Raw genomic sequence first — 20,745 nt, 5'->3', positions numbered from 1 at the left:
AGATGGACCATCAGGGTTGCTTGATTTTCTGCATGGGACTCAACTTACGTGTAAATGCGCACTTTGAACACAGGAATCCCATCTGCTGTCATATGAGGGCCCTCCAGGCAGGCCTGTAACTCAGTAGGATCCAAGACTATGCTGTATTGCATTCAAAAACAAGCTGGACCTGCTTCATCCCAGAGAACACTTCGCAAAAACCAAATCATTTATTCAAGTTAGCAAGTTTCGTGGGATTTGTCTGCCAGTAAAACTCCCTTTTTTTTTCGGAGAAGTATGTTCTCTGCAATGATGATTTTGACAGTTTGAGGTGAAACAAAGATATGTGTTGTGCAGAGATAGTGCTAATAGCACAACAAAGTTACTTAAAGCTCCATGCTTTTTCTCCACAACTTTGAAAAGAAAATAATATTAACTAACACACTAAGCCGTTAAATGTGTTCATATACTGCATGTCTTATTGATGATCCTGTCATCTCTATACCCATGAAGTGAAAAAACTACCTTTTCATATTATAGTGAAAAAAAACATGAATAATTAGCCTCTCCTAAATGTATGGATCTAGAGACTGGATTTTCACTCTTAACCCGTTTTTTTTTTGTGAGTCTCATTATTTTGTCTTTATCTTTGATGGTTCTTTTTATACTTATGATTATATGTGTATTTATCTTGTATACGACGTTGCTATGCTTGTATTTCTTGAATGTAACTGTAAAGTCATAATCTTCCTTATTCTCTCTTGGTCTAATTCTACTGAGGTCTGTCTTGAATATGAGTATTTGTGTTTTCTATACCTGTGATTTGCCTCCTAATTGATAAGAGAGCCTGTTGGCGCACACACAAAACACATTATTTTCTCTCCTTTATTTTCTAAGTTGGCCTAGACCGCAGCTTTGATTTGAAATATGCCTTTTTCATTTTAGAACAGCAACCATATTAAGGCAGTAAGGCTCTCACAACGCATTCTCATCGTCACTTTAAAGGGAATAAATCTGATGTGACATAAATTAACCAGCGGTAACTGTAACTAATACAGCAGAGATAAAAGGCTTCCAAGCTCTAACACAATCACAGAAGGTGGACTTTTACAGACACACTGGCACATTTATTGTAAGATTACTGCAGTCAGTCACTTGGAGATTAAAATCAATATTTTTTTTTCCTGTTTTTACCAGAATACCCTGTAAGTGGTTTACTACTTAGACCTAAACGGAGAATCTTACTCTCTTTTTCTCTCCACGTCTTATCACCTCCAAGTAATTCCTTGTCAGGAAATCAGCGATTGTGACTGAAGAAGAATGGACAAGACAGATGCATAGTATTGATTAATTGTTTTATGGAGGATTTGGTTCATTGGTGGTGCTGTGCTGAGTCATTGTACTGCTATCTTGTGGTAATAAGTGGAACTGAATGACTATCCTGCTCTTAGAAGCTGCATGGGTGGAGAGACTGAACTCTTACCACAACTTCTGAGTTTTGAACAGCTGATCCTGCGCTTTGATTAATAATGTTTGGGGGGAAAACATATAATGTTGACAAAAGAAATCTAACATTAATGTCAAACTCTGATGGTCATGCCTTAGAATACCTACACACAAACACTGACAGCTCTGTGTCTTGTATGAAGGCACTGCATCAGTAGTTCCTCACAGAAGAGAAGATGTGCACCCTGTCTATTTTTCTGATTTTACAGCGAGTCTAATATTTTTCAGTCCCAAAGAATACAATTTTTAAACAGCTATTGCCTTGTTTTTCATTTGGATGGCCATGTTGTTTACAAATACTAATGGGGCTATCATTGGAACTAACATTGATCAGCATCAGCAGAATCCTCATTCAGTATGTCTAGACTTATTAGCTTGACTGAAGACTCAGTACCTCATTTTAAATGGATATTGAGGACAATATGATTGAACATAATGATAAACCTAGGGTCCTGCTGAATCACTATATTAAATACTGAGAAAAACGTTGGTATCTGTGAACAACATGACCATCCAAATGAACAACAGGGCAGTAGCTGTTTGAAATGTTTTAATTTCATCTGGTATTGTATGTTATTTACAGACCAATGGAGAGCATACTTCAAGCATAACTCACTTAAGATTTATGTGTGAGGCTTTTTTTTTAATGAGGAAAGACAGCCCAATTCTTCATCAAAGCTGATTAGTTAAGTATACACAATACCATAACATTGATCAAATTATAATATTTTGTCAAAGTTATTGTTACTAATTAAATGGCTGAAAGCAAAACAATCAAGAGTTAGCTTGACAATGCATTCCAGTGCAACAGTCATGCAGTAAATACTTCTACTACTGTGAGGCATATCATTTTTGTTAAAACTGTTGTCATTTTAATTTGATCTTGCGCTGTGGTTTTGTTCACTCTCTGTAATCTCTCTTTGGAGTGGGGTGTGACCTGAAGCAGTTGCGTGTGAGTGGGAACCAGAAACTGTATAAAATGGGATCCAACTCCTAAATAAAGATCACGTGTTGGCTTGAGTTTTGTTTTTTACTGACGAGAAACACCGCCCTCCCGCGGAGCACGGCAGTATGGCAAAAATAGCAGCACTTCAGGACTAAACCATTCACTTGACAACGAGGCCATACAATCAAAGATTACCAAAAATGTGGTGAAAAACCACTAAAGCCTTAATATAGTTGAGTCGTTATTTTACCAAACACAAATAATGACACGTGTTCCTGTCCCAGACATGTTGGTAATATTTCTGAGGATTGTTTTGTTCCCCGTGCATTGATAAGGAGTGGTGCGGCCCAATAGTATTGAAAGCAAAGCTGAAAAAAGGTTTGTTTTCACCGAGAAGAAGAGGCGCTGCTGATATTCGCCGCTGCAGCACCGATTTTTAAAAACGGTTGTAACGTTTATTTTATATCTGGTTGGTTTTCGGACAGCAGTGTCCTTAGCTCGCCATGGCTCTGTGCGGGGGTGTCGGAGCCATGGCTTTGCCCAGCGAGCTTATCGTCCACATATTCTCCTTTCTGTCCGACCGAGACAAGCTCCGGGCCTCTGCCGTGTGTTCACGATGGAGGGAGTGTCTCTTCTACCCCGCGCTGTGGACCGAGCTCAAACTGCGAATAGGTGGTGGTTGTAACACCGGCGGCTCCAGCTCCGAGGAGACCCCGAGACTGGAGTTCCTCATGCGGAAGTTCGGTTCGTTCGTCCGTGAGCTGCAGCTGGAGCTCGCACCGGTGGAAGGCTACCTTAGTCCTCTGAACAGCGACCCATCGTCCACCAGGATGGACCAGCCTCCCGGTCCCGATAACGACCCGCAGCTCTCCGAGCGATGGAGAGACGCCATGGCCACCTACTTGGACCAGGTGTTGTGTGTGTTCAGCAGCATCCGCAACAACAGGTAACGTTAAATTCGCCCCAAAATCGCTTTCTGGGTTTGTTTTTATTCAATTCCAGGAATTCACATGACACCCTCCGTTTGTTGAAATTACGTAGAATTTGGTGCGTCGCAGTAAGCTAGCAACTAGCTAGCTTAGTTAGCTATAAACAAACCCTGACATTAAGAGTTACGTAATCGGGTCATGTCTTTGCGGTGGAGTTAGTAGCCAGCGTTACCTTAATATCTTTGAAGACGTCGTGTTTTACTGCTTAGTTCCACATGTACAGTCATCAAATAATCATGTGTGCTTCAATGTAAATGCTAAGTCAAATGCTCGTCTGCGTTTCTTTTGTTGTTTCTATTTTCTATGTTACATTGGGGTCTTCATGCCAGCAGACACAATGCAGCACTGGTGGTGGCCAGAGAAGGCTTTGTTGGCCGTGACTTGCTGATATCAGCACTGACACACATATACAGTGTACGTGTATATAAATTTACCTCTGGTATGTCGTTGCATACTGAAGGATGTAATAACCTATGTGCTGCATACATGAAATATAGCCACCTGGCTCATTTCTGCTGATTTCTGTAAAACTTTACTTTAACTGTTAAGATTCCTGATTTGAGTGCAGAGCTTCTCTTTATTATACCTTCTCCCACATTCTCTATTGTTATCACCAGTGCTTTATAGTATTGAAATAGCACCCATCCAAAGCTGTGCAGTTCATGTCTTAGTTCTGCTGAGGGGGCTGAAACCTTTTCTGTTGTCTGACTTCTTATTGAGCAGTTTCCAACATTTTCCCTTCAGAAACCTACTGACGAACCTACCCCGTGTCCCAGTTCCGTGCTCCACACTCATTCTAACATGGTTTTGAGTTGTAGTGTGATTCATACTCTAACAGTTAATGCTCTCAAATACTGTCATATTGTCATTAACAAAAATAAATAACAAATAAATAACACAAATGTCAGTAATGCTCCATCATAAGACTCTGACCTGTTGATAATTCCTGAACTGCAGCTTGCACTGGTTTATACAGGACATGCACAACAGACACAGGCACATTGTAGCAGAGCTCAAGCATTTTGACCAAATCCTTTTTGAATTTTAATGCGTCAGAGACGCAGGACGCTTATCTAGCAACATCACTGATTCAGATGCCAGTTTGCATACTGAATTTGTTTGATTTTTGAATGTGTAGTTAGTGGGTAGTGGTCAAACCAGTTGACCACTGATCAAGACAAATGCCAGCTGCCATATATAACTTTAGCTATGCTATCAGGTGATGAAGAGTCAGTTTTGCATTAAACTAACTTCACTGGTACATAAAAAAAAGAGAATAGATAACTCATTGTTCCTTTTTATTTTTCTTAGTTTCGCACACTAAGTAGTTGCACATGAGACAGCTGTTGGTTTCACTGCAGAGGTATTTTGTGAAGCTTAGCTCTCAGCTGATTTGCAGGAAGTGGGCTGCATGAAACATAATGTTCACCGAACCTAAAAGGTAGGCCCATGTCATGTGTGGCTGCATGTCGCACATGTGGTTGATAATCCTTTCACACAACTTGCATTGGTGATCTTCCAAACATCACTGTCAAAACAGACGCAGACAGTTGGTTTGGAAGAACGTAATTTGGTGCATTGTGACCTCTATGCTTACCGTGACTGGTTTTCAAAGCATTTTGGCATATAGTCTCCATCTTGATTGTTGCTTTGACGGCAGTTTAGCTGCTGTTGCTTCTGTTATAAATTCATGTGATAGAACCAGATACACAACTTACAGCAGTAATGACTTTGACAAATGTTGACAGAGCAAACAGATGACAATGAAACCATCCTTTTGAGATTATTATTACATGACTAGGTTTAGTCAGTAACAGACAACTTGACAATACTAACAAAAATTGAATGGGGTGTTGGGGTGCACCTCACACTGATGTTTAACCATTGTTAATTTATAAGAAAATAAAATGCTAACAGTCTTGTTGGATGCAGAACTTTCACATATTAGTTTGTATTTGCTTGTGTCCACAGTACTACTCACCAAGATGGGATTAAATGGGATTTGACCAGAAGAGAAAACAACCCATCTTTTTTAATGTATTTTGAATATATTACTTACATGGAAACTGTCCTGTCAGGTCAAAGGAGAGCATTTAACTAAAAAAAATCTGAACTATTGCTAAGATGACTTGTTAGCATAGATCAAACTAGTATTGAATACTTTTTGTTTCTTTTCTGAATTTCTAACATTCTCTCTCTCTCTCTCTCTCTCATATTCTCTAGAAACCTGCAGAAGCTGAGTCTGTATGGAGACACTTGTGTTCTCCAGCAGGAGGGACTATTGGACAGCTCCAACCTGCACCAAATTCACCAGGGAGACAAAAAGATCAACGAGTAAGCCTGAACATCACTTTCTGTCAAATTTCAGGAATGGTTCGATTCAGTATATGTTTTTATGCATAGAGAGGTTACTTGCATTGTAAATAAAATATATTCTATATAGGATTGCAACATGGTTTTATATTGGTAATTGATTGATCGCAGAGCATGACTGGACAAAATATTTGTTGTCTTTTTGATATTCAGTGGATGTTTGTGTGGGTGTGGGAGAGTATTATTTACAAAATGGCACTGTTGGCACCCTTGTTTGGAATTGGGAACAGTGCGTGTTGTTTGGTGTTTCAGAATGATAATTAATTTACATAATGGGTAGATGTTCATAAGGCAGTTTGTCATCATCCAGTTAGCGGGCACACAGCATCTCTAGAATCACCACAGCACACAACATGTCCATATTAAGCACACTCACTGTGTGGGGCCAGCTTTCTGTCAACAAACTGTTGGTATTATGTAACCCGCTAAGGTGCAGCAGACTCTGTGGATCACAGTCTCTGAAGAGGGATTATTCAGAGAGTGAGAATTGCTAATGATGATGCTGGCCCTAATAGACAGTTTTTAGAATCTGTGGTCAAATCTGAGGTTACGTTCATGCCAGCACTCCAAAGTCAGAGAAAATAACCCTATTGACGTCATCAGGGTTTGGGCTTGGAGACACTGGGCTTTGGTAAGCTTCCTTGATGTTGCACCACACATGTGTCACGCTGCTCAGTTTCATGGCCCACCGTACACAGCCCACTGACTGTCTAGAACAGTATACAGATCATTGGCAGTTTTGATGCCGTTTCCTTTTGGTATCGCAGTACTTCTCATTCATAGCAACCTCCAACCAGTGTGGGTTTGTTTTGCATACGTTCTATGTTCTGCTGTGGGACATGTCTGGAGGATTCTGCACAATCTAGATGATCAGACTGAACCTCAAATTAGCCAAATAAAGCCATATTAATGCGGTTGAAATATTATTGGCCAGACTGCCCAAGTATAGCCTATTTGTTGAGTAAATGTTTAAATTGAATTATCTAAATTCAAGGCCACAATAGAGTGAAATGTTCTGTTTATTTAGTTTCATAGGTCTTACATTCTTATATAAAAGCATAAAAATATGACATTTTCTCAGTGCAGTTACATATGTACATATCTGTCTGCTCAAATGTGCATCCTGTTCTTGATCCTGGTTTTCTCTCTTTACTCATAAGGTTTATTTTCAGGATAAAATTTGCCTTAGAACTGGTAGAAACTGTTCTCATTGTGTGTCAAATTTAACTGGCGGTAAGCTGTAGTCATGTTGGTAAAGTGAATTGAAGTTAATTCTCCTTCTCTCTCTCTTCATTACCCTTCCCCTGTGCTCTTTGCAGAATCCAGCAGTTGTTTATGGAGTTGTTGTCTAACAGCAGGCAACTGAGGTGGTTGTCTTGTAGCTTTATGCTGGGTCTGGTGACTCCCTGCTCCTTAGCCTGCCTGTCAAATCCTTCAGCTGAGACCCTGCAACACCTCAGTTTACTAGACCACCAGCTGGGTATGTGTGGGTGTGTTTCTGGATCTGTTTGTCTGTAACTATGTAAATGCAGTTACAGCTTCAGTTAGATTAGATTAGATTATTAGATTATATTGGTTTAAACCACCTCTCCTGAATTTTCCTCAGGTCCCCTCATCTCACCATCAGAGTTGGATCGACTATCTAAACTTCAGTCTCTGGCTCTGGATTTCTCTGATTTGACATCAGAGCTTTGTGGTCTGCTGGCATCTCCATGCCGAACTCCACTGCATCGCCTCTCCCTGCTGCTGAACGGTGCCGCCCTGGAGTTCAAACCATTAGAAGGAACAGCTACAGAGGACGATTGGAAGGCACTGGTAATGCAACGACTATGTTTGTTTCTCAGTCTTGTAGGGCCCCCCCCCGCTAGAAAAAATGATTCCAGGCCAGCCTCTTGCTCTATTTGATGAAGTTTTAGTCTAATAAATAAACAAAATAAACTCACAAAATGTCAAGAAAGAAAATATTCTTACATTTTCCTTATTAAACTGAAAAATACAACTGTACACCTTCTGAATTCAAGTTTCTCTCTTTCGCCGAAAAAACACTATTCAAACTCAGACAGAAACTAAATAAAACTCAACAGAACTGTCTTGGTTAGTCTTTCCACTGTTCTAACAATCACCAATTCCAGTTTGGCTGACATAAACCCTTAATTCACAGAGTTAGATGTGAAATAATATTCTGGCTCTACATGCTGGTTCCCCCCGCTGCCTCTCTCTGCCGCCGCTGGCCTCTTTGTGCTGCTGGGTTAGCTCGCTGAACGAGAGTCTGTCGCTGAGCGGCGGCTCTCACTCGTTCTTCGGAGGCAGACCACTGAAGTCATCAGTCAAGTTTTACCTGATCCTCCCCAGGTTCGTGTGAGTGCCAATCTGCGAGTGTACATCATGGCCCTGGAAGTCGACAGCTCGGAGCTCCTCAGGGTCCTAAAGCCTAGCCTTCCTCTGGAGCGCCTCCACCTCGACAGTTACAGCACACTGGTGACGGACGCCACATTGGAGCTCATCTCTCAGCAGTACAACAAAACGCTGACTCACTTTCTGCTCCTGAGGGATGACCCCGACTTCCCTGACCTCAGCGTCAATCGGAACGAAGACCCGTTGGTCCTTTTGGCATGGAGATGTACTCAGCTGGCTGTACTGGTGATACATGGTGAGTTCAGCTTGTTGTTTCCAGAAAGTGGTTGTATATAGTGTATAAATTGGTTCAGGCTGGTTGGAGTGGTCTAAACTGCTTTAGACTCGATTATGGGTTGGAAGCCAAAATCTAATACTCTATTGCTTCAAATCACATGTTACTACTACTACACATTACTTCCAGTTGTGTGAAACCTAGTTTAGGTGTGCTTGTCAAGCAGTGGCCTCAATTGTACTTGTGGTAAGTCAAGATAGCAAGGCCTACAGTAGTTCTTTCCCAAAGCCAGACACAGCCATGGCTGACCATGGACAGCTGCTGTCATGTTAAGCTTAACAATTAACCTACATTCATTCATGTTTTTGCCACTTCGGTAGGGCTGCACCTAACAATTATTTTATCAATTAATCTAACAATTATTTCTTCGATTAGTCGATTGATCTAACGACAAATGTATGAATTATTCTAAAGGTTATTTTTTATGATCTGATTAATATAACAATTAATTTACCCAAAATAAATATAAAATACTTGTCTCATCAATACTTCAATATTTTATTCAGTCATTTTCTCTTAAAAACAAACATATAACAAGAAACAAAGTGTGTACTGCAGGGCATTATTCTGCAACAAAAAATATATTTGTCTATTGAAAATATAATATTTGAAAGAATAAATTAATATATGATCCTATTTCCAGTAGGTTATTTCTTATTTTACCATTTTAATTCAACTTAATTTCATTTGCTCACCTTGCTTTTCCCCACACCTACACCTCTGGGCTCTGCACACACACCGGCTTGCCCCGCCTGCCTCTTTCTGTTTCTGTATGTGTCTTCTCTGTTGACTTTCTTCATCAGCAGTGTGTTTTTATGAAGTCCCCCAAAAAACACAACTCCCTTGTTGGATTTTTTTTTTTCACCCGCGATTCCATTTTCACAACAGCAGGTGAGCCGCGTGTGGAGGAGGCTTGTTGTTAATGACGTCGCCTATCTGAAAAATCAAAACCAACGTGGCACCGAATGACATCGGCACCAGCAGGTGCACTTACAAGCTTTTCCAAAACAACAGCATAAATAGGCCTACATAAACAGGAGACTCTCTCTCTCTCTCTCTCTGTGTGTGTTTCTCTGCATGTGCGACTGTCAGTAGACCGCACGGGAGGGGTAGAGCGAGGGGGGATTGTGGGTGAGGTTTTAATGCTGCATCTTGTTCCATGCTCTGACCAGGTGCAGCCATACTTGATTACAATGATTTGACGCACGATATGCAAATCGACATATTTCCGTAATCGATGATGTCGATGAATCATCCAAGCCCTACACTTGGGGGAAGTACAAGAAGATGTAAACACACTAAACTATCATCATGGTTTAAAGTTATGGTTAGCAAACAGTTGCCTATTTACACATCCAGCAGACACAGAGCAACATTAGCATTCATTTGAAGTTGGGTTACTGGCCACCTGATGAATTTAAAGATGGGGTATGCGATTCTAATCCAGTACACATCTTTTTATCAAGGAATATCTCCTCATGGTCCGCTAGCTGTCCGTTCTGTGTGCGCGCTGAAAAAAAAAAATCAGGTGTCTGTTAGTTTCCCATTTACAGAGCCAGGACTTTGTACAACGTGGCTTGGACCGAGCCACACAACGCTATTCCAGCCATTCCAGCCATAGTTTGTGTGTCAGGTAACGTTAAATGACTTGCCCGCGGACATTCAGCTTACTTTGTAGTTTGCCAAGAAATGCTGTTGTTATTCCACAAACCTATGTGGGTTTGTGGAATAGCAGTTTCCTATGTGGGAAGCAAAATCTCAAACATGAAGAGCTTAGTTTCAATGGCATGTTCTTAAATATGGCATGTTGAGTGTAAAGCTGTATAGCGTATTCATTATTTATCCTTAATATTAGCAAGATTGGTCCAATCTCCCTGAACACATTTTTCTCTCTCTCTCTGTAGGTTACACTGTATGGTCCCATAACTTGGTGGCCATCTCTCGGCTGCGAGGCTCCAGTCTTCGCGTCTTGACCGTCTCTGAGGAGAGCATCGACTTCGATCCGGACCAGTCAGTGTGCATGGAGGGCAACCCGGTCCATAACCTGGTCAAGGAGGTTTCGCTGGGCCTCGGCCGTGTCTGGCACCCCTGCCTGGATTCCAGCCTGGTTTTGTCCGAACCCACCCAGCACTTCCACCGCGAGATGCACACCTTCAGTATGGGCATGTAGGCAGGGAAGGCAAATCCAACTCATCACAGGCTAAACTGTGTCAAGACCAGGCCAGACCAGCCAAGTGCAAGTCAGCTCAGACCTCTGAACCAGGCCAAAAGCAGACCTAAGTGAAAAATCTAAACTGGATCTTAAAACAATCTATAAATTACATTTATGTGCGCTGATTGTTTTTATTTTACTTTTATTTTTGTGTTTCTTTCATCAGGGTTTTAGCACACAATCGAGTTCTGTCATTTTCCGAATGATTCCCTGTTTTCTCGCTTTGCCTCTTGATTATCCAGTGACTTGGAAAACAGATTCAATCTTTGATGTTTTAAATACATTTTCAAGTTAAGGATATCCAATTAAAACTGAGCAATATTCTAATTAACATTTGATATTCATTCAGTTTGAAGTCATACCAATCTGTGATGTTTGACCACAGACAAGACTTGAGTCATGACCATTTTTAATTTGTCTGCTAAAATGGGTCTGCCCTTGTGTCTGGCATGGCCCAGTCTGGTCTGGTCTTGATCAACAAGTATTCAGAGCTCAATGTCTCTCCTTCACCATAATAACCTCCAGAGCCTCTGTATGATGTAACTTAGATTTGTTTTTTCCTTTTCTTTTTTGTTTTTTGACTGGTTTTCATCTCTTCCTGCTCTGTGTATAATCTTGTTTTTCCTGTGTGGTGGTTCCCTTGCCTGTATAGGCTTAGTGTGTATTTAAATACAGATATATTATTATCCTTCTCAAAGCTAGAACAGGACAGGCAGGCGCGTTGAGTGATGGACCGGTGGGATTTAGGGGGGGGAATGTGTGTTCCTACACAACCTACTAGCTTTAGTTGTGAAAGTATTTTTCTTTTCTTTTTTTTTTTTTTAAACCTTTTGCTCTTCGTCAGTCTGTCTGTCTGCTCCACTCTCAATCAATCACTTCCTGGGTAACACAACCTTAGCTGCGTCTGCTGCTCTGAAAGAGCACCTTGTACACTTGTCCGCTAGTTCAAGAGCCTTGCCAGCAGGGTGGGAATCTTTACTGTAATGTGGCTGACTGTGTCTGCTGCTAATCAGTTTTAATGCTGTTTTCAGCAACAGCCATGTCAGTGCTATGACTCAGATTTACGATCATTGTAAAGTGAGTGGCATTTCAAAGCCAAATGGTTTTATTAAGGATTTTGACCACCTCACTGATGGTGTTATGGAGAATATTGTTACATGCTTGCAGCCAACACACTTTCCACCCTGCTCACTTGTCGACTTTTCGGGAAACCTCACTAGTCGATTAAATATGGAGCCTTGTCTTCCCACTGACGTTCAGAGCCAAACTATAAAATTCAGCCTGTCACAATACAACACACCCCTCTGTTTATATCTTTAGTAAGCTGGTTGTAAATCTTTGCATCTTTTTCTTTATTCGGGATGAATATAGCTGCCTTTGCTCTCCTCTAGAAGTCAAGACTTTCTGACTAGTATCACTGGTTCAAGAGCCCTTTTGTATTAAAATGTCAAGTCAAAGAAAAGAACAGGAGTGCGCATCATTATATGAAGGGCTCTGAGATAAAGAAAATCTTCGTTATTCTAATGAGAAAATAGGTCTTCATTCCATAATACCATATGCAGTATATCTGTGTTTTGAGAAATTTCTGTGACTACTTCTCACTTCATGGTGAGGCCATGCTAAAACAAAACCAGTATTCTGTAGGCACAACTTCCTAAGGTGGCTAATACCAAACCCAGGTTTTGCAGTTATGCCAGCAATTTTGTAGGAAGGAACTAGTTTTTCTCATTGGTGGCTTTCTTGTTCTGGAGTAAAATGTTTCATGATAAAGAACAGGGAAAAGAAAAGGATGCACTGAATGTAACTTAACTCCCATTCTGTTGGTCAGTCAGGTTTTTGTTTTATATTGACAGCTTACTGTATAGCTATATATATTTGCCACAGAAATTTGGCAGATGCATATCTTGCCACAACAGTCACGGCTGCTGAATAAATGAGTTTGGACGTTGTAGGTTCCGCTGACGGCCAAGACTGGTTATTTTTTTGAGAAGTGGCACCTACAGCACAACAAGGTTTTATGTCATGTGGCGTATTTCTATGGCGAGAATTTTCTCTGTCAGTCTCAGGTAGGCTTTTAACATCACTATAACCAGGACAGTGGTGGTGATGATGTCGAGTAAGGTGTGAAACAATCAGTTAGAGTGAGATATTGTCGGTTTTTTTTTTTTTTTATTATTTCCTCTTGAGTCACAGTTGCCTTGGAAACAGCCCCTTGTTTTCTGGATACAGTTGTTGTTAATGATGTTGTTTATCTTGCCATCTGATAAACCCTCGCTCCGCCTTGGTTGGGGGGTCAGCAAACCTAATCATACATTTGTTTTCAAAGATTAAGGTTGATAAAGACTATAGAATGGCAAAACCAATCTGCTCACTGCACGTCTCTAATATCAGTAGATGTTGTGGGGGACAGAGAGTGGCTGTGGAGTGGAAGAAAATCCATGCTGTCGATAGAGAACCTGCTGGGCCAAATTAATTTCTGAACTGAATGTAGTCAATTTTCTGGGGTGAAATTACTTCTGTCTGGCACAATGGATCTTGTCTGGCTGTGCAACTGGCTTGTTCTTCAGGCTTTCATAAACTAGGGTGAAGGCTCATCATCGAAGCATAGTCCCTTTTATTGTCTGGTTCTAACTTTTGAAAATTCCTGAGGGAATGCCTTTGCCCTAATAAATGAAATAAATGTTGTTCAGGCTCTGTGGAAGCATGTCATGTTCAGGGCTAAAGCCAGCAATTGCCAACCAAATAGCTTCATTATGACAAGTCGATAACTGGGCCAAGTATGGTTACATCTGATGCTCCAGTGTTGTGACAGCTGTGGTACACAAGTGTCTTATTGAGGCATTTCCTAAGAGTTACCATTGCATTTACCAGGAAAATCAAAGTTAGGTTGGGCTGTAGAGCACCCAACCTTGATAAGTAAATGCTGTCAACTAGCCAGTGTTTGGAAAGTTACCCTCCCAAATGGCTTCAGCTCAGTTGTTGTGTACTCCATGGCACTTTTGAGGTCGGGGCAGTGGCATTATAGACTGTGAAGGGTAGACTGTAGTTTATAAGGTTGACCTGCGATTTTTCCATAGACTGATATGGAACCAGTGTCTCAGCACTTTGCTTGGTTCGGAATTAATTGGTCCTAGTGGTGGGCCTGTGGTTACCAAATGTTTGCTCATCTGTTAAGGGACCTTGATGGTTTAGCCATAATAATCTCTTTAGTCCTTGGTCCATATCTCAGGATAAATGCACTTTGGTACCAAAAGTTTCTTTTAAAGGCTGTCTGTGGCTGTATATAGAGCTGTACACTTAAACACTCAGAGGGGATAGCAATACCAACATAACACATTCAGACCAAAATATGTTGGTTTTTATCTTCTCTTCCTCCTCCCCTCTAGTTTTTCCTCTCATCTCCTTTTTTTAGAGCTCAGCTTTGCTCCTTTATGTGAGAGATTTAATGTGTTACAGGTTTGTATTGTATAGACGTCACCTGATAAGGACAGAAAAATCAATCTACTGTAGATTCAAACTAGATAGTCATCTGAGCTGAGCTAATAGATTTTTACAAGCAACTGATTTTAAAAAGCTGATTTTACAAACTCCACCCTCACCCACCATGTGTGCTTCCTTATCCTGTCTTCTTAACTCTCCACATGTTCTTGGCTTCACATTAGAAGTCAGATCTCACTGTTTGGCTAGTTCAACTTAGCCCTGTGATTCTTAGGCTGTGTTTCTGCCCAGAATAAAAGGAGGGGCTGTGGTTTTTCCCAGACAATGGTCAGCTAGAGTAGGATAAAATTGTCATTTAACTATAATATTCCCATTTGGAAAATGTATAAAGTGCTGTTCTAATCATGAATTTCACTCCCATACAGTTATGAAAGTCCTTCCTATATGTAGGCCCCAGGACAAATTCTTCATCAAAAGTTAATGTTTTGATGAGAAATATTTTAGGAACATTTAGGCCACAAACTGCAGAGAGAAAGAGGAAAGATGATGTAGACTATGCGTGAGAGCAGAAAGGCATTGCAAAACAATGTCTTCTTTATTATTGCTTCTGTTGGTTTTTTTGTTTCTTCACCAAAACACGCCAATTTTTTTAGTGAAGATGGCGTAGAAAAAGCTCTGTGTTGTCGTTGAGAGAAGAGGTGAGACAAAGTTCTGCCTGTAAGGCAATGCTGCTAGGCAATTACTTTACACTCCAATAGAGTTTAACAAAATAGAAGACAAGCATGGTCACAGTATGGCAAAGCATTTAGAAAACTAGTATCAGTGGAAAATGACTTGTCCCTGATTTCTGTGCATCATTGTAATTAGCTAAATATTGAGCCATCTTGTGCCTGAAAGCTTCTGGAGTCTTACTGCTTTTCAAACCTCTGCTCTCCCCAAGTTATTAGCTTTGTGTTGGTTTGTAGTTGTGGCTGTGATTGTTAACTCACTATTTAGGGAAGCAGCATTAGAGTACAGTAGCTACAGTTTCAAAACATGTTTCTTGTAAGCCTTTAAAAGTGTATCCAGTAGAAATGTGAGAATTAGATGGGATGACTGTGTGTGAACAAGTTTACAGCAGTGCAACCGTCATGTTTTGTGTGTGTGTGTGTGTGTGTGTGTGTATTTAAGGGGGCTTGCTCAAGTTCGGCAGTGCAGTCTTATCACTTCTACTGCAGCAGGAAACCGGAACATAAATCGTTCGTTCTCAGGGTACAATCGGAGGGAAAGTTACAGTAGCTCAGGCCTCTAGCTCACTCATATGAGTATTAGGAGTCACTGGATCTGTTCTCCTCCCTTGATGTGTTATAAGCTGCCAAAGACCACAGTGGAACAAACTAAACCCAGACACAAGTCTATCTGAAGTGCCCATGTACACACACACAGGCAGGAGGCTGGTCCAGTATTCTTTTCTGCTCTAAACCTCCTAGTACTTTGTATTCTGACATTTCTTTATTTTTTTCCCTTTACTCTTAGTTGTTCCACTCCACTGTTGGTTTCTTCCACAGAACTCTGACTACTACCACTCTGTTTTTGTGTGTCCAAACTCTGCCCTTGTTATACTATGGACCATACTGTGCTGGACCAGTTAAGATGTCAACAGTGTCGTTCTGTGGTTTGCGGGAAAAGAGACCAAAGCAGACCTGTAAGCAAAGCAAAGTCTGGCCAGTGTTGTGTTAGTGGCTGCACCCTATATTCAGAGATGTAGGATTTCACACTAGCTGTGTAGAATGTGTGTTATGGAAGGCACAGTTGGACATTTATATCCAACAGCTACTTAATTAGGGTAAGCAGCGTTGGTGCACAACTTGTACAATGTGACCAAATTCCTATCTGTGAATGGCACTTGGGTCCAGTGCAGTGCAGTATACTTCTATAGTGCGACAGAGGCGTAAGCAGAGAGGTCTGGAGTTGGATCATGTTAACAATATTTGCTCAACACCATATCCCTCCCTTTTATCCCTTTTTCCATCACCTGTTTCACTGTGAGAAGTGAGTGAATGTAAAAAATAAAGGCGAAGAGGACAAGGAGTTTGGTTCAATATCAGAACACGTCAGTGACTAAACACTCCCTCAGATGCTTCCAGAATCTACTTTCTGACACATTGTAGCTTCCCAGCTACAGCAAAGGCCAGTGTTCCTGATCTGATGGGAAGTGTTTAGTCTCGGGCTTTTGGAGCTGTAAAGTGATTCGCTGCTAGAGATCTGCTAGGAACAGGACATTCCACATGGGGGTCGCTCAGGCCATCTGACTGGCAACAGTTTACTACATGGCTAAAGGGTCTACATGATAATTAGACTATATAAATATATATACTATATTTTTTTTACTTTGAATGAGTTGGTCTGTTTGTTTTTCAAGGGATTGGGGATGCAGCTAGTATTGACGGGTCACACCAGATTACCAGCTGGTCTGAGCAGAGTTGAGGTGTGATACCATTTAGAAGTGGTTGTTTGAAGTGAGTCGCTCTTTCAAAGGTCGACTGTGTTTCTAACGTGCGTTTCTGCAATGCCAAGCTTTGCTTTCACTTGATGCTTCAGCATCCTGAGGCCATTTTGGGGCCTTCTGTGTCCGGTACACAAAAGGTCACAAATGAAAGCAACTTATACTGACTGTGCTAAATATAAGGACTAGCTACTATTTCTATGAAATTAGTTGGTTTCACCCATTCAATCAGTCTGCCAGGTTAAATAACATCACAATACAGTAAGAGGAAGTTAGTCCGCATATTTAGTATACGCATGAATACACACAGAAGTCGCAGTATGTATTCTCTTTGGATACACAGGGGCACCTGGAGTCTGGGCTGGACAGAGCTTTGTGTATGGCTATACTATACTGTGTATACACAGAAAGAGTAATTGACACACAGCTAGCAGAGCCTTATTTTTTTAATGAGTTCAGCCATTAAAATGACAGATTTGAAGGCTCTAGAGGTGAGATTGGGTGTCAGTTATTCAGGAGACCATAACCCACAGTTACTATACACTGTGCAGCCGGATCAATCTGCCCTTTTGACCTGTTTATGTTTTTATTTTATTTTTATTTTATTTTCTGTGCCCTTTTATATGCCTTCATAGAGAAATCCTGGAAGATAACAGGGCCCCAGTGGCCTGATGGGTAGTTGAATCCACAGAGCTGGCCTCTAATGTAGTCCATCTGAGACAGTTGGCCTTGACAGCTAATTAAAATTGTTGCGATCGCAAAACTGTAGATATAAAGGGATCTGGATGTGTCTGTCCTACCAGGCCCATATACAAAGTTGGGTTGGCCAATGCTAATACCATTTGACATGGACAGAAGTGTGAGCGTGTGTTATTTTAGTACCAAAGCAGCAGACTGTGTCAGATCTTCATCAGTCTAAACACGGGCTCGGAGCTGCAGGCAGACACACTTCAGACATGACCAGTTTCATTTCTACTTTGATCATTGCTCAGACTCAATGTCAACTTGACTTTGTAACGTTGACTCTCGGGATGTTTGCAATGTTTTGGAAAGTATACTTAAAATAGCTGTAGAAAAGAAGTGGTCAGATGGTTCTGGGTCTAAACCTTGCCTAAAAGAGATTTAGGGAAGGTGACGTGTTTCTGAAGGGATTACCATTAAGAGAGGGTTTCCTCATCACAATGTGAGATTTCAGACGCTTCCTGTTTGTTTTATTTTTTTTATCTAAATAAGACCATAGACTACTACCAGTACATGCAAGACTTTGAATGGGATCACATAGGGCTGGACTCATGCAGGAATGTGAAGAATCCAATTAACATCCTGATATGTTTCTGTTACTTGGAGAAAAACACTGGATGTGCATTGCACTGGTATAAAATCAGTCCTGTGTAACAGATAGATAGATGTGTATAAAGCTTGATATAATCTCAATGAAGGGGAGGTTCATACAGAGCAAGGCCATTAGCAGTTAGCCACACTGAGAGCCTTAGAGGAAGTTTGGATTCTCCAGTTTTCAATTTCAGCCTTAGCTGACACTAAAACAATTAAAACACGTTTTCCAGCCAGTTTATGGTGATGATGATCTCAGCATAACGGTGATAAGGGTATTATCATATACTTACCACACTGTGTAGAAGCAAAAACAAAATGGCACTGATAGCATAACCTGGCCAAACTCTGTCAGTAGTTCTGGTGCATAGCATAGAGGTTGGTGTAGCGCCTGGCTATATCAAGGAACTGATAGATATTCATGCTCAGTGTCAGCCAACTATCTTCATTTAGATCTCAGCTACTGTGGCTCTGATGTTTCTGGCTGCTAAACAAAGTCTTTCTTGTCAAGTCTGGAGAGCCAAACCTCCTAATTAGCCAGGCAGGCAGGCCTGCTGCCCAGTCCAGCCTCACAACTATGCAAGAGGAATGCATATAATCTACAATCCACTCCTTTTTTTTTTCTTCCAGTTTTTATGTTTTGTTTTTCTTTTTCTCACTGTCACGCAGTAGAAATGAAGACGTAAACTAATAAGATCTTGCAATGACAATACTTGGCCTTATGATGATGATTTATGAAATCTTATCATTTTAGTTTTAAGATCTTTTTGATTCTGGTCAGCCAGCCCAGCGGCAGCAGCGGTGACAGCGGGCTCACTCTTGGTCTCTGTGAGACTGGCTAGACGGCCCCTAGTTTTATCGTGGTACGAATGTTGTGCATTTGTTTAAAATCAGGACAGTTTGCAATAACAGCAGTCTTACTAGTGGCCACAAAGGGGCACAAGCAGTGCTGACAGCGCCCGGCTGCATCTTTAGAAAACCATTGAGGAAGAAATATAAACTATAGAAATAGATATATTAACTCACACAGTACATATTTGTATAGGTATCAACAATGCATTATGGTGGTATACTCTTATGCAACACATGTCCGGGTTCAATTTATGAACATGAAGTATATTATAAAATCACACAGACTTTGTAAATTAGAAGCTATGTTGTTGTGTGTTTTTGCAAAAATGGTTTTACCATCCTCAATGTTGAATATTCTGAGCGTTATGTTCCTGTGTGGTTGTGTCTGTTAAAGTGAGCACATAGCAGTGGGTTTTACCTTCTTCCTGTAAGCAGGGAACCAGACGTAACCCAAAACGCAGCTGGACCAGATTTCAAATAACATGGAGCATATTTTATATACATTTCATTTGTTTCTTAAAAACTTCTGATCTGTACGCGGTTTTACAGACTTTACAAAAGTCTCTAACTCGATTCAAACTGCTGGATATCTTCAAATATATTTGTTGGAAGTATTTTGTGAGCTGGTTTATCAACAGCATGGACTGAGACTTGTTTTAACCAGTATAGAAAACTTCCACCTCTAAAACGTCCCCTTATTGTCCATATATGAGAGCTTTTTAGTTGAGGACTTGGCTTAATCTATGTCTGTGAAACCGCTCTTAAGTAAATTTAACATTGAAATGATATACAACTCCTGATTTGAAACCTTTCCAGCTGTTTTTTGGTTTAATCTGCAGGGAAAGAGTCCTCTCCAACTGAGGGGACAGATTTTATCATAGAGAACAGTGTTGATCCATAGTTCTGGTGCGGAGAAAAGGGAGGATACGTTACCTCCATGTGAAACCTCTTAACTGACAGATGGCGTACACTTGAGGGGTCAACCTGCCGAAAGTGTTGATTTGAATTAATGTTGAATGAATGCTTCTCTTCTTTTAGTCAGTGAATAAAAGCATTAAAATGTTGTTTGCTTCCGTCGTCTTATTGCTTCTTAACCACCTGTTTTCAACTTCAGCAGCATTCTGGGTAAACACAGATAAGAGTCCCAGACCTCCTGGGGTTTAAAAGATGGTCACTATGTTGTTTAGAGGGCTATTTAGCATTGATTACAAGAAACTGGTTATTCTTTAGGTTTCACAACCTTTTTACTGCTGAATTCCCTCTGAACCACAGAGGACACGTCATCTACAGCTAGACCACCTCTCGAGTCAGGACTGCTGATTACCTCATAATGCTAATAATTTGCATTTAGAGGTGAAACAAAACAGGTTGTACTAGCCCAGTGAGTCCCATCTACTCCAGCAGGTTGGGAACCGCTGGACTAGCTGACAGAAGGGACCCGTTAGGGGTGGAGGCCTTCAGTTGTACCTGACTCAAGAAGTTACTCAAGCCAAGATAGATGTCAATGTGCTCAAAGAGCTCTAATAAAGAAGCCAAACTGGAAAGGACTAACGGAATATATCTTATGAAAGGTCTGTAATGATCCCAAGCTTTCAAACAGGAAGTAGTCCCTGAGCCCTCCCATTCATTGGCTGAATGTAATTTTCGGACTGTTAACACCACTGCATAAAGCTCTAAATTAAAATTCCACTGTTTTCCTCTGTCCACTTGTCAGTAATTGATGATGATGATTACATGACATACACCATAAGTGCATATATGGGTACAGAAAACTGTCTCCATCCGAGGGAGGACGGTTGATGAGGAGGGAACACTGGTATGAGCTATTCTCAATGGACCGACATGCCAGAAGGGCCTGGTAACACATTTCCCCTGAAGGGAGGAGGCGACATAAAACACTTGCAAATGAGATTCGACCACTGTCACCATGACAACACAACAATG

At 40.9% G+C, this 20,745-nt stretch overlaps 1 protein-coding gene across 1 annotated transcript; it reads left to right on the top strand.

Annotated features, from left to right (window-relative positions):
- The first annotated feature begins 1,312 nt into the window (after positions 1-1,312).
- On the top strand, positions 1,313-19,865 carry LOC122861738 (F-box only protein 33). The gene is made up of 6 exons (XM_044166565.1): positions 1,313-3,377; positions 5,644-5,754; positions 7,113-7,273; positions 7,400-7,608; positions 8,146-8,443; positions 10,387-19,865. The coding sequence occupies exons 1-6, from the start codon at positions 2,935-2,937 to the stop codon at positions 10,650-10,652; spliced, it is 1,488 nt and encodes a 495-aa protein (XP_044022500.1). The 5' UTR covers positions 1,313-2,934; the 3' UTR covers positions 10,653-19,865.
- Positions 19,866-20,745: the final 880 nt, after the last annotated feature.

Source organism: Siniperca chuatsi, linkage group LG15 (assembly GCF_020085105.1).
Source record: "Siniperca chuatsi isolate FFG_IHB_CAS linkage group LG15, ASM2008510v1, whole genome shotgun sequence".
In the NCBI taxonomy this organism is placed as follows: domain Eukaryota; kingdom Metazoa; phylum Chordata; class Actinopteri; order Centrarchiformes; family Sinipercidae; genus Siniperca; species Siniperca chuatsi.
The sequence above is the reverse complement of the archived record's forward strand: the minus strand, read 5'-3'. Positions and strand labels throughout refer to the sequence as shown.